This window comes from Neltuma alba, unplaced genomic scaffold (genome assembly GCF_004799145.2).
Source record: "Neltuma alba isolate B1F8T4 unplaced genomic scaffold, ASM479914v2 tig00003082_pilon, whole genome shotgun sequence".
Taxonomy (NCBI): domain Eukaryota; kingdom Viridiplantae; phylum Streptophyta; class Magnoliopsida; order Fabales; family Fabaceae; genus Neltuma; species Neltuma alba.
The window spans coordinates 727,965-742,164 of record NW_021633133.1 but is presented as its reverse complement, the minus strand read 5'-3'; the positions used below and the strand labels follow the sequence as shown (position 1 = coordinate 742,164).

Genomic DNA, 14,200 nt, shown 5'->3' with positions numbered 1-14,200 from the left:
CTCTTACGTTAGTGTTCCCGAAAGAAAGTGATACAAGAACTATAGGTATGTGATGACATGTCTATAACTCAAATAAATCTGTAAATTCTGTTGGAAGAAATTGATCTTGGATACAGTGATAATATCCTTAAAAAGTGTAAAAAAGTATAAAAGCTGCTTGTAATACAAAATATAATATCACACGATAACGAACTATGAAGCCTAATATAAGTTAAACATGTTTAAAATCATGATATCATTCACAGACCCATGGCAACATAAATATATATAAATATCATTCTAAAACAAAAAAATATTACATCAACTTGTTTTTGTTTTAGTCATCAGCTTCACATATAGTGCTTTCAAATAATCAAATTGTGTGATTTAAAAAAATTATAAAAAAATAATTAAAAAGTAATAAATATGTAGAAAACTTTTTTCAATTTTTTAAATATGTCTTCATTTATAAGTGGGTAAAATAGAGAGTAAAATGAAAAAAATATATTAAAAGAGAAGGTATGAGAGAAATTAATTAGGGCCAAAATTAATAAAAATGCGGGTAATATTCATAATGGAAGGAGTATTTATATTACTACCTCCAGTCCTAAATATAAGAACTAGTTGACTAATTTGAGTAGATTAAAAAAATAAATTAAATTAGTTATTTGTAATACATAAGTGTTGTCTTTCTTAAAATATCCTTACTAATCAAGTTTATTGACTAAAACTACCATTGTTAGAAGGACTATCTTAAAAAAAAGAATAAATATAATATATAAAATGGATTGAGATCTTATATTTAAGACCAAAATAAAAGTTAAAGGAGATCTTATACTAAAGATAGGAGGTAGTATATTATATAGTTCTTGAGAGGAGCATCCGATAACCATTGTTTGTTGCTTTTGTGTCTAATTTTATATTCCTTGAATTTTATAAATAATCAATGTTGACTTCGAGTCTTTATGATTTTCTGCCAACCAATTATATAGTATGTACAACAAAGTCAAAGTATGCTGCATGCATTGCGCGTATAGTCCCACTCCCATTCCCATTCAATGTATCTTATGATGGATAATTAAGGCTATTTAATCTACTTTCCCAAGGTATGCATATCAGGATACATAATAATGGTGATGCTACCTCCATCTAATATATTTTTCTCTTTTTCCATCCTATTTATAAGTTACTTTTAATATGATTCACATAAATTAAGAAAAACTTTAAATTTCATTAACTTCTATTTAAAATTTAATAATTTTTCAACTTTATTTTTATTTAATATATGTTATACCTTATTAGTACAAAATCAACATAATATCAAATAAAACATAAAATTATACTTTCATATAAAAATTTTCTCTCTACCCTATAAATAATAAAATAGGACAAAAAATTACTTCTCTCTATTTTATAAATAGAATCAAAAGAGCATAGTAGTTTACTTTGACTGGTATTCTAGTTCTATTTATAATATATTTGATAATATATTTTCAGCGTGTTTTATACAAACAAAAAAAATCTTAAATTTAATTAAATTTTTACTAAAATATAATAGCTTTTTAGTTTCACCCCACTTAATATATACACCACAAATTAGAAAAAACATTAAACTCTATTAACTTTTTATAAAAATATAAGAGTTAATGTAATTTTTTTGTCCTTGAAATTTGAGTATATTTTGGTTTTGATCCCTCAAATTTCAAACTTATGATTTTAATTTCTGAAATTTACTTAGTCTTAAAATGTTAGTCCTTAAAAGTGTAACAATATTAAAATCTACTGAATATTCATAAATAGTGTTAAAGAGATGACACCTATCTAGATCTTTTGTGCATAACAAAAAGGGAAAAAAACAAATCCTAAAAATGCAGCTCTTTAGCTTCTTGCTTTTTTTTCTTCACTATTCATTTTTAGGAGCTATTCATTGTTCTATACTCTTTTATCGACGCAATATCCAATTAGATGTTATCTAGTGAGTCCACATCACCACGTTTAATGTAATTGATGATATTTTAACAGATTTTAATATTGTTGCATTGTCAAGGATTAACATTTTAAGACAGATAAAATTTTAGGGACTAAAACCACAGATTTAAAATTTGAGGAACCAAAACTAAAATAGATTCATATTTTAGGGATCAAAAGTTATTATATTTCATATTTTAGGGATCAAAAGTTATATTAACCCCATATAATAACTTTTCAATTGTACCTCTACTTAATATATATACTTTAAAAAAGCTATATACACTATAATAAATAAAAGATAAAATAGTATATTCATGCTAAAAATTGAATGAAGTAACTTATAAATAGAATAACGAAATAGAATTTTTTTTTCTACGTTATAAATAGAACTAAAAGAGTAATTAGAACTATTGGCAAAAAAAAACTATTTTAGTCAATCAAGAAATAGTAATTAATTCATTAAATTTGCCTAAAGGAGAAAAATGTAAGGAGTCAAATTTAAACATTAATTAGCAGTACGAAATTGATAGGTATTTATTACTCTCCAAATGATTTATATTGTGAACCAAATAATTTTTACAGGAATGGCTTACATGAAGGGGGTGAAATGATGATAATAATACTCCCTCCATCCATTTTTATAAAAAATAATTTTTTTTATAGTGGTGTCCCTAAATATAAGAAATAAATTTACTTTGTCTAAAATTTTAAACTAATATTTTTATTTGTATCTTCATTAAATATATAATACTAATTATTTCTCATATATTCTCTTTATAAACAATGGTATAATTAAAATACATATATCTTATATATTTATTATTTTTAATTAAATTTAATTAATATTTTAAAACATGTGAGTTTAGTGATTGTTTCTTATACGCGAAATAATGAATCAATATATTTCTTTCTTGAAGCGTGAAGAGCGTAGCATTTATGTCTACAGTTGCTTCCATTATGGTTGGAGGTGGACCGCAATCTACCAACTGTTACCTGTGCAGCAAAAGCCACTTGATGATGATGATGATTTGCCATGCCTAGTAATTAATTTCAGAGACAAATACTACGTGTGGTCTTTTCTTTTAAAGACACTTGCAAACGAAAGTTTTTGACTAAGGCACCATATGAAACTATTTATCGTGCCACTTATTAGAAAGAATTATAACGGGATTCCAAAAAAAAAAATAATTATAAAATAAATCTTAAAAGTTGTCGTTTCTTATTCTGAAATTTTTATTATAGAGTGTTTAAATTATTATTAGGATTTTTTAATAATTATTTTTTTATTAAAATCTCATCGTAATTCTCTCTACTTACTTCTATTTTAAGCCATCCCAACTACTTTACTAGAACTAAGAAAAAATGATTAAGTGATTAAATTTGTTTGAAAATGAATTTTTTAAAGAAATTATCTTTATTATCATGAATTACATCTTAAGAAATGGAAAAAAAAATTGCATCAAGCTTTAAATAAACACAATCTAAAAAACGTAATTAATATCCTGCTTAGTGACTTCTGATAATACTACATATTCTTCCTAGGAAGTATATTATAATAGAGATCGTGGTATTTCTTTATATTACTCTTGTTTTTATATTTTTTTTGGGTATATTGCTCTTACATTACTCTTGTTTAATATTGGTTTATGTTTCACGCTCATCTATTAGAAAAAGTGTTCAATTTTGAACTTATCTATTTCATTCTGAGAAAAATATTAAAAATGGCTTACGAAAAAAGAGAAGGTCGTTCTTTTTAACCAAACCATATTCATATTATGGATCATGAAAAGATTTTTAAAGACGTCTTATGGATTGAAAGCAGTACCTCATTCCAACACAATCAGGCATCCCCATGAGATATATCATATATACCTTTTCATGTGCTCCTAAAATACGTCGATCAATAAATTAGAAAGTTAAACAAAGTTTAATTTATCGGAATGATTTGACTTAACTAACACTTAACATCTTAAGTTTTGCTTAAGCATGAGATTACGTATTCAATTCTCCGTAGATACAATGGCCATGCGAGTTCATTCTTCCCAACGAACAGTGACAAAACATTAAAGTTTAATTTCAAATGACTTGGTTGAACAACATTTTTGTTAAAGAATGTCAAAACAATATTAAAAGAGGTAAACAAGAGGAGCTTTAATCTGGCATCTTTCAAGTATCTGACTCAATTATTTTTTTTTAATTTCTTTTGATTACTGCTCAATTATGTTATACTGTTGTCTAAAGAAAATAATATGTATTCTATGGGATGTACATATTTGACATGATACACTACAGTAGGATATTTTATAATATGTATGTGTAATATATTCTACGTTCTGTATTATTATTTTTTATGATAAGTTAAATTTCAAGTTCAAGCATGGCTCACGTGGAAAATTGACATTTATAGAGCTATACCCCTTACGTGACATTTGATTATACTCGAATATAATTTTTATGTGATATCACCTACTTCCTCTAGTTTTAAATTTAAGGCTCATTTGAAATTTTGACTTGACCACAAATATAAGGTTTCATTTCCTTTTTTCCCCCTATTATATCAAATTTTTCTTTCTTATTTTTTCTCTATTTAAAGGGTGATTTTTATCTTTACATATCAAATTTTAATCATTAACCGATGGGGGTATTTTTTTTAAATAAAAATGTTACAAAATTTCTGCATATTAATTGAAAATAATTAAATATAATTTTTTGGGTTTTGTGAATTAATTAAAAGGACATGGGCTGGAATGAGTACCTCTTTGAAAAAAAAGAAGAAAGAAATTGATGAACCATAATTTTGTTTTCAATGATAAACTGTAATCTAACAAACTAGTCCTTGGGGTACCATATTTAAGCAACGATTAACTAAATTAAACAGAAAAAAATACTGATTAAAATTAGTTAAAAATAATAAATGTGTAAGAGAAGTAATTTTTTTAACATATCCTCATATGTGAAAATAATAATGAGAGGGAATGAGTGGGGGAAAAAAAGAGAGAGCAGGCATATAATTAATTTGAGGTAAAAATTAAAAGGCTAAAGTATACATTTTGTCTTTTAACTTTGTACAAGATTTCAATTTGGTCTTTTAACTCTAAAAAGCATATATTTGGTCCTTTAACCCCAAAATCATTAGCTTTAGTAATGATTTTTTGTAACAATCATGGATGTTTTGAAAATTAAACTTAATATGTTAGTACTTGAGAATATTTTATCAACGTTTAATATCTTAATGTCATCATTTTTTTTAAAAAATTTAGAGTTAAAGGACTAAAAGCATACTTTTTAAAGTTAAGGGATCAAATTAAAACTTTGTACAAAATTAAAAGACCAAATATATACTTTAGCCAAATTTACAAAAAGTGTATTAAATTTTTAAACAAATACAAAGTGTTGCTTATATATATAGGATTAACTTTATGTGAAAAAGTATTGCTTATATATAGAAGTGGAGAGATTACTATATCATATGATTAAATAAGATACTGCGAACCATTAGAGAATATGCTGATGATTTGGACCAATTCTCTAAAGGAACAAAACGTTATTTTTTATTCAAATCAAACCAATATGGTTGCCAAGTCCATAAATAATTTAATCCCACCTAACTTTACCTATCTTTGGCATGCAATAATAAACGTTAAGTAGGAGATTTTCAGGAGGAGTCCTCTTTATTATCCCACCAATAATTGAGAAATTATGACTTTCCTGGTAATTTTGGGCAGATTAAGTTATTTAAGTAACATTAATTAATGCATATGTCATTAGTGCTTATGATTTAAGTAAGCTTACGCGACTTAATTAATCTACCAACTTTGACCACAAGTTTGGTGAATTAAATACAGATGTACTCACAGACAAATATATGCTTACATTTAAGTTTTAACTAAGCTTAATTGCTTGACTGAATTAATACACCAATTTTGACCCCACTGTTACATAAATTGACTTTTCCTACCCAAAAAAAAATCCTTTTCTTTTTAGCACATATGCCCGGCCCAAAATAAAAATGACTCTTTGCGCTCTTTTTTATAAGAGTTTAGTAACTGAATTATATGGTCTAAGAAGACAGTTAAAATTAGTTAAAAGTAATAAATAGGTTAAACAAAAAAAAATTTCAAGTATGCTTTTTTTTCTTAAGGGGGTAAATAAGAGAGAGAAATAGAATAGTAATGAAAGAAAGTATATATAAAAGAGAACGTAGTATGCCAAGTCGCCAAAGTTTTAATTAATGCAATATATAAAATTAATTAGGGGTAAAAATAGTAAAAACACATTAAATGTTTATACAACCCTAATTAGCATCATATAAAAAGGACAAAGGCAATTTAAACTTCATGCTCTTATAAAAAAGGATCATAAGGAGTATACTACCTTTGTTCCTAGATATAAGATCTAGTCTATAGTACAAATTACACTAACAACTAGATCTTATATGTTTAGGAGCGAAGATAGTATATTTGTATAAAACAAGCCATCTAATATCTAGTAATTAACACACATTAGTATGGATTTCAATTGAGATAATGTGCTTAAATACCCCAGAAATATTCATAAAAGAGCATCCAGCATTTGATTTTTTTTTTTTTACTCTTATATGCTTTGAAAGTTTTATTTCGTAACATTTCCATTCTGAACTGTCATTCATTATGAAGTTTGATCATTAAATACTCTAGTTAAACCACATAATTTAACGATCAAATTTAACAGCAAATAATAGTTGGGATATTCCTGTTACGAAAATAAACTTTCAATATATATAAGATCCAAGAAAACTTTCAGGTGATGGGTGCTCATTCATGAATTAGATATTTATGCACCTTATCTCATTTCAATTAGATCAAGGGTCGAGAGACAGTTATAAAAAATTCTTTTAATTCATTCTTTTTATTTACAAAGTTTGAATTTGATATTTCTTTTAGGAAGTAGTCCCCCACCACTCATATCTGCACATGTACATTTTTTTATCTCTTTGTTTGAAAGTGTTATGCATTTTTATTATGACAAGAAAATATATTATTTGCACATACACATTAGGGCTACAACATGAGCGCATATCAATTGAAATGAAGAATAATCATTTTCCATTGCAGCAACAATTTGATTGTATACAGACAAACCCTAAAAGCCAACTTCAATAAACCATCCAATTGACAACACAACTAAGATTGGGAGTAAGTCTTCTCTTTTGTCTTACTACCTAAAGATCATCATCACCATCGTCATTTAATTTTCATCATATATCAATCATATCCCCTCCCCTTTTGAAAAAAAAAAATGAAAAAACAAGGTTTAATCGGTTTAATTTAATTTATTTCTGCAAGTCATGAGATCCATTATTAATGGCTGCCACCTTAGGCACTTCAACTGGGAACTCATGAATCTCATCCATCCATGGATTCTTCTCCTTCTTAGGATCAACGGACCTCAACGCACGCCACACGGCACTGTTACATTTGAAACCGGACCCAAATGCAATCTGCCATGTCCGATCACCCTTCTTGATCCTCCCTTTGGCCTCTGTGTAAGCCAGTTCATACCACAGAGAACTACTAGAAGTGTTTCCAAACCTGTAAAGAGTCATTCTAGAAGGTTCCATGTGCCAGTCAGAAAGTTCTAGATTCTTCTCCAACTCGTCCAGAACTGCCCTACCTCCTGCGTGAATACAAAAGTGCTCGAAAGCGAGCTTGAAGTCTGGAATGTAAGGCTTGATCTTGTTCATCTTGAAGACTTTTCTGGCGACCAGTGTGGCGAAGAAGAGGAGTTGTTCGGACATGGGGAGGACGAGGGGGCCGAGGGTAGTGATGTTAGTCTTGAGGGCTTCGCCGGCGACGGCCATGAGGTCTTTAGAGAGGGAGACGCCGATGCGTTTGGTGTCGTCTTCTTCTTGAAAGACGCAGCCGTAGGACTTGTCGTCGGCTCCCTTGTGGGTGCGGACGGTGTGGACGAGCTGGTACTTAGCACGACGGCGGTCGGAGGAGCGGTTGGAGAGGAGAATGGCGGCGCCGCCCATGCGGAAGAGGCAGTTAGAGACCAACATGGAGCGGTTGTTGCCGAAGTACCAATTCAGAGTGATGTTCTCCATGCTCACTACCAGCACATACGAGTTTGGGTGCACCTGTACATTCATTGCCGAACATTAGTTTCTTTCCCTTTCTTTATAATTTTGCTATTTTCATATCTTAATATTATGATTTAAAACGTACCACTACAACAATCGTATATGCACGTCATTTTTAACATATTTTTACGAGAATTTAAAAAAATCCTAAAGCTTCTTGACGGTGTAAATAGGATAAAAGTAGAATTTAGGGTGAATTATATTGCTTTAAGGTCCCAATTAATGAAGATCATTACCACAAATTCTCATAATAATTGGACACCTTGTAATAATAAGTTTCAAATTTTTAAGGCAGGAAATGACACTATATTTCAGAACCTTTTAATAATTATCTTTTTTTAGGACTTCGGAGTAATTTTTTCCTGAAATTTATAAGCAATTTAAACGGGTCCAAAAATAGAGATATGATAAAAATATTGAATGAATAAATAATAATTAGATAATAACAAATAATATAGAGGGGAAACTTGAAGGGTTGGGGAAAGGGGTATTAATTGGGGTGGCTAACCTAACCAAACTGTCAGCAACCTGGGCTTTGAATATGGGCCAGCTGGACTGACATGGCCACATTCTCTCTGGGGCCACACCCACCGCTTGTGACCAACTGTCATTTACACAGATCCTGTGGGCCCCATCCCTAGGCATCATCACTTCCGTTTTGCGCAAGCAATTAATTAATTCTTCACAACAATTGGGTAGTATTTCCTTTCTTATATTGCATCTCACTCCATTCTTAAACTTTTATAGATCATATTTTTATGAGAGACAAATAATATGGATTATTGGTTAATACTAATACTAATATTAATACTAAATTATATTCAACGTCACAACATGCAAAACTCAAACTAATATTAATTATGTCAATAGTAAACTTATAGGGTTTATATAGTATATCTATATATATTTTAGACGTTCTGGAAAATAGATAGTACAATTCTTGGCGGGTAATTTATAACACAATTTATTATAGAATCTATATATATGTTATCATTAATTAATAAGTTAATTAATATTGAAGATATTGTTACTAATATAAACATATTAACACACAATTGATGTCAAGTCGAGTTATTCATTAACTATCTTTGAATTTAGGCCTTATATAGGTAAAATTGAGATACTATATATATATATATATATTTAGACGGCAAGAAAAATCCAACTATTGCTCTAACTTAAATTATTAGCAGAAAAGTGAAAACATACCTTATATAATAGTTACACTTTTTAACCAAAAAAATAAATAAATGAATAAAACTTATAGCAGACTACTGTCAGATTGAAGGACCATGAGTTGAATCAGGGTTGATTAATATTCATGCTGAGTCATTATTTTCAGAATTATGGGATTAAAAAACGATTGAAAGAGATTGAAAAAGGATAATTTAACGTTGAAATGAATGAGAAAGAAAAGATGGAGTTTCTGAGAAATTAACTTTTACCTGTAAAAGCTGTCTTGCGAGGTCGATGGAGATGAGGCCTGCACTACAACCCATGCCACCCAGATTGTAGCTCAGAACGTTGCTTCTGAGCTTATAATGGTTCACAATCATGGCGGACAAAGAAGGCGTAGGGTTAAACAAGCTACAATTCACCACCAAAATCCCAATATCCTTCGCTTTCACTCCCGTCTTCTCCAGAAGCCCATCGATAGCCCCGAACATAACCTCCTCCGCCTCCTTCCTCGCCTCCGCCATACACGGATTCGGCGGAACATTCAAAACCGCCGGCGGCAAATACGTCTTCTGCCCTAATCCCGACCTCTCCAAAATCTTCTTCTGAAACCCTAAATTCTCCTCCGTAAATGAACCCGTAAGATTAGATCTCTCCATGAAGATCTCTCTGCTGCAAATCCTCTCCGCCTCGGGCTTATAACAGTTGAAATCGACGAGGTAGACGGCTCGCGGGCGGCTCATGAAGTAGACAGTGACGAGGAAGACCATGAGGCTGGAGCAGAGGGTGACGGAGACGAGATTGTACTTGAGATTCTCCCAGAGCTGGAGGAGGTCGTGGAAGGAGACGGTGGAGAGATGGGCGGAGGCGGCGGCGAGGATGGGGATGAGGATGAGGTACATGGCGTTGGAAATGAGGATGTGGTAGCCGAGCTTGACGTACTTGAGGCGGACGGAGAGGAGGAAGTTGGGAAGCTTGGAAGTTGATCTGGACGGTGGCGATTCGACTGAAATGGAGGCAGAAGAAGGAGGATTCTGGTGAGGATTAAGCTGAGGATCCGCCATGGTTGGTGATGGAAGCTGGAACTTAAGTATTTGTGGATTTGAAAGAAGGTCGAATGATAGGAGATGAAATATTTGAGAGAGAGAGAGAGAGAGGTGAGAGAAAATGAGGAAGGAAGAGAAATGGTGAAGATGGGGGAAGAGGAGGGATATATTTAAAGGGAGAGAAGAGAGGGGGGAGGGAAGTGGATGCAACTACCCCAACGAACTTTTAATTGCAGCGTCTGCGTGTAGCAGCACAACACAACTGGGTCTGCTACACAAAGCGAGAAACAATTGAATCCTCCTTCAATATCGACCCCATATTTCCTCCTCTATTTTACTCTTCCATATTATGTATATGTGTGTGTATATATATATATATATTAAAAATGTACACTTATACTATGAAGTACTCCAACTGGATGGCCAAAAAAGAAATACTCCATCAAGTCATGTGTGTGTAAGTTACAATTTTTGAAATACTGCTGATCTTTTTTATAAATTATACTACTACTGCCTTATATTCTTAATATAAGATTTAGTCTAGAGTTTTGAATTATAAACTAAATCTTACATTAAAAATGGAAAGTAATACTTTTTTTGGTTCACTTTTTTATTTTATTTTTTATACTACTTCCTGTCCTAATTATAAAATCTTGTTTATAGTCAACAAACAAGGTCTTATAATTAAGACCGGAGGTAGTACTCCTCCGGTCCTAATTATAAGACCCAATTGACTTATTTGAGGAGATTAAGAAAGTAAGTTAAGTTGGTTATTTATAATAAATAAGTGTTATCATTCTTAAAATATCCTTGCTAATTAAGTATATTGGCTAAAACTATTATTATTAAAAGGATTATCTTGGAAAAAAATGCATAAATATAAGAGACAAAATGGATTGGGGTCTTATAATTAGGACCAAATAAAAAGTCAAATTGGGTCTTATAATAAGGACCGGAGGAGTAATAAATAAAAATGTAAGTAAGTTGGATCTTCGAAATTCATCTAGTTTATTATGTGTTTTTACGTTAATTATATGCTGGCCAAGAAGTACTTCTCTTTTTTTACACATCATCTCTCTTACATTAACAAAGTTGAATCAAGTACTACTCCTTTTTTTCGCCATCAAGTCTATACTCTTTCTTATTCTTAATATAAGGCATTTTTAAAAGATTTCATTTTATGGTTCTAAAATATAAGTCACTTTGAAAAAACTTAACAACATTAAATTCATTTCTTCTACAAAATGCCCTTGGTAATTGTATTGTAAAGAAAGATTATTTTTTTGACATAAGTAGAGAAATATTGGAAAGTAGTACTACTATAGAGAAAGATTATATAAAAAAGAAATTAAAAATAATTAAGATAGGTTGATTTTGATTGGAGAGTAAAAATTTTAGTTATACAAAATTTTTGACTATTCTTCCTTACGAATTAGTTGAAACTTGAAAGTGTCTTATTATAATAAAAATCGAAGAGAGTATATGTAATAGTTAATGCAGCACCTACACATACATGAACTTTGATTGGATTGAGTAGGAGGTCAAAGTTTTCAAATTTAATGGATGACTAATCTCAGTTGAAAACCATTCTCGATAATCTTAGAAGAATTATATTTTCAATTAAATTCAATAATTTTTTTGCCGACAAATTCAATAATATTTGAAACTATAGCTTATTTATATCATACTCCCTTTTTTTGCCAACTAGTATCATACTCCCTTTAATTTTTATAATAAGATATTTTAAACTAATTCTCACATAGCAGTTAAGTCATTAAATTTATTCTAAATTAATAAAATTTTCAGCTTTGCCCCTAATGATGTGATTTAATTTTATCAACTTTGAACCTCGATTAATAGCGAGTAAAGTTTAAAAAAAAGTAATTATGAATTGATGGCGTGAGATAAAGTGATTAACCATAGTCCATGAATATATACATCACCACATACACTACTTATTAACCACAAATACTATGGGCTTATTCCATATTTACACTCTGTCTTTGTTAATAACGGTTATTTTAATTTATTCCTATATTACTAATACTTTGTTAAATTTAATTATTTATTGATGGCGTGGGGGTAAAGTGATTAATTAATGCACGTCAATTTATTTATCCGTTATTGCTTTTTTTTTTAATTTAGATATAAGCGCATGGAAATACTAATACACTTTTTTGGATTAATAGGAAATTTTGGTGCTGTTTGGTAACTTTGGTGACCGATATATTGCTGCGCTTAGACTATATATGCCTGCATGCGTCTGCACATACCTTACGGTCAACCTTCCTTTTTAGTTTATAAAATTTTTGTAATAAAATTTGCTAAATACTTTTTTATGACACGATCGACTTATATTATACTTAGTCTTATATATTTAATAACCAGTGAAATCAGAACAAATGAATTGTACCGTGTTTATAATATTAATAACAAGAGTTTATCATAAAATAAATAATATATAAAGATTTGCATGTCGACATTTACATTAAGTATATAAGATTAAGTATGTGTGTATGTATTTCATTTTTATTAAAATATGATGACTATAAATAATTAATATACTCCATAAAAGTGAAAAAAACTAACAGATACCTAATTTACTAAAGGGTATTCATATGGTTGGCCAAATTGGCATACAAGGTAGGGCTAGAGGTTAGGCCGAAGTACTGTTTTCCAACCCATCAATAGCATGGTGTGTGTGTGCGTGTTTCTTCCATTTTTAATATAGCAGTTATTTAACTAATTTCAGTAAATTAAAAAATTAAATTAAATAATTAATTATAATAAATATAAAATAATTTTTCTAAAAAATAATTGCATAATATTAGTTTATAAATTAATTAAATTTGTTTGATAAAAAAATAATAAATATAACATATAAAGTGGATGGGGTCTTAATCTTACATTGAGAACCAAATTCAACTCACTAATTAGCTTCTGTATATTTTAGGATTTATTTTCATATAGGACTAAGGTGTAAATTTGTTTCAAAAATTTTTATTCGGAAACGTTGGGTATCGAAAAGTTTTTTTGGTAGCTAACTTGTCTCAAAAATTTAAAATCATAACAATATTAACCCCTATTGTTAAACATATTAATGGTTAACATCACTATTTTAATAGTCAATGCAACTACAATAGGAGACAATATTATTATGATTTTAAACTTTTAGGAAAAGTTTGCTCTCCAAAAAAAATTTTCAGGACAAATTTGCACTTTAACCTTTTTATATATTAGCTTCTATATATATTAGGGGCCAGGGGGAGTGCAATATAACACATTTATTTTTTCTTTTTTTTTGGAATTATAATTGATTTTATAGTGTAATAAACTGGTTTTTTTTTTAAAATTATCATGAAGCCTTCTTTAACATACTTGATGATAAAACAAGAATAATTATCACTTGAATTTAATTACAATGTCCCCCGAAATCGTTTATATTTAACTATGATCCGTTTTCTTTTCCCGGTAGCAGTATATGCCTTGCTCTTCGCTGGCAAGAAAATTTAGGAATGAGGTTGATAAACCTCTTCGATCTATATCTACTTTTGTGTCTAAACTATTAATAACTAATAAAATTATGTCACCTACATAATTAATTAAGGTAATGAGATATGTCCGTATGTCGGTATGTGGGATTTGGATTCTCTCCTTACTCTCTCTCTTTACAACATCTCTTTGGATGTAATATTGTTTGTTTTATGTCAACAACACGTTTTTCAAGCGGCGGCACCACTTGTCATGTTTAGATGAGGCTTCATATTTGAGTCTGGTATTAATATATTTGTGTTTGTGCGGATGTTATATTGTATAAAATAAAAAAATTGTCCATTTAATTATTCATTTTTAATCATTATATGTATTTAATATAGTTACTTAAATGCTTTTGAAAACAACATTATAT

General features: G+C 29.7%; 1 protein-coding gene across 1 annotated transcript; it reads right to left on the bottom strand.

Moving 5' to 3' along the window:
- Window positions 1-7,005: 7,005 nt before the first annotated feature.
- LOC114740228 (3-ketoacyl-CoA synthase 11) lies at window positions 7,006-10,445 on the bottom strand. The gene is made up of 2 exons (XM_028928349.1): window positions 9,517-10,445; window positions 7,006-8,068 (listed from the first exon to the last, which is right to left on the bottom strand). The coding sequence occupies exons 1-2, from the start codon at window positions 10,309-10,311 to the stop codon at window positions 7,262-7,264; spliced, it is 1,602 nt and encodes a 533-aa protein (XP_028784182.1). The 5' UTR covers window positions 10,312-10,445; the 3' UTR covers window positions 7,006-7,261.
- Between the last annotated feature and the right edge of the window lie 3,755 nt (window positions 10,446-14,200).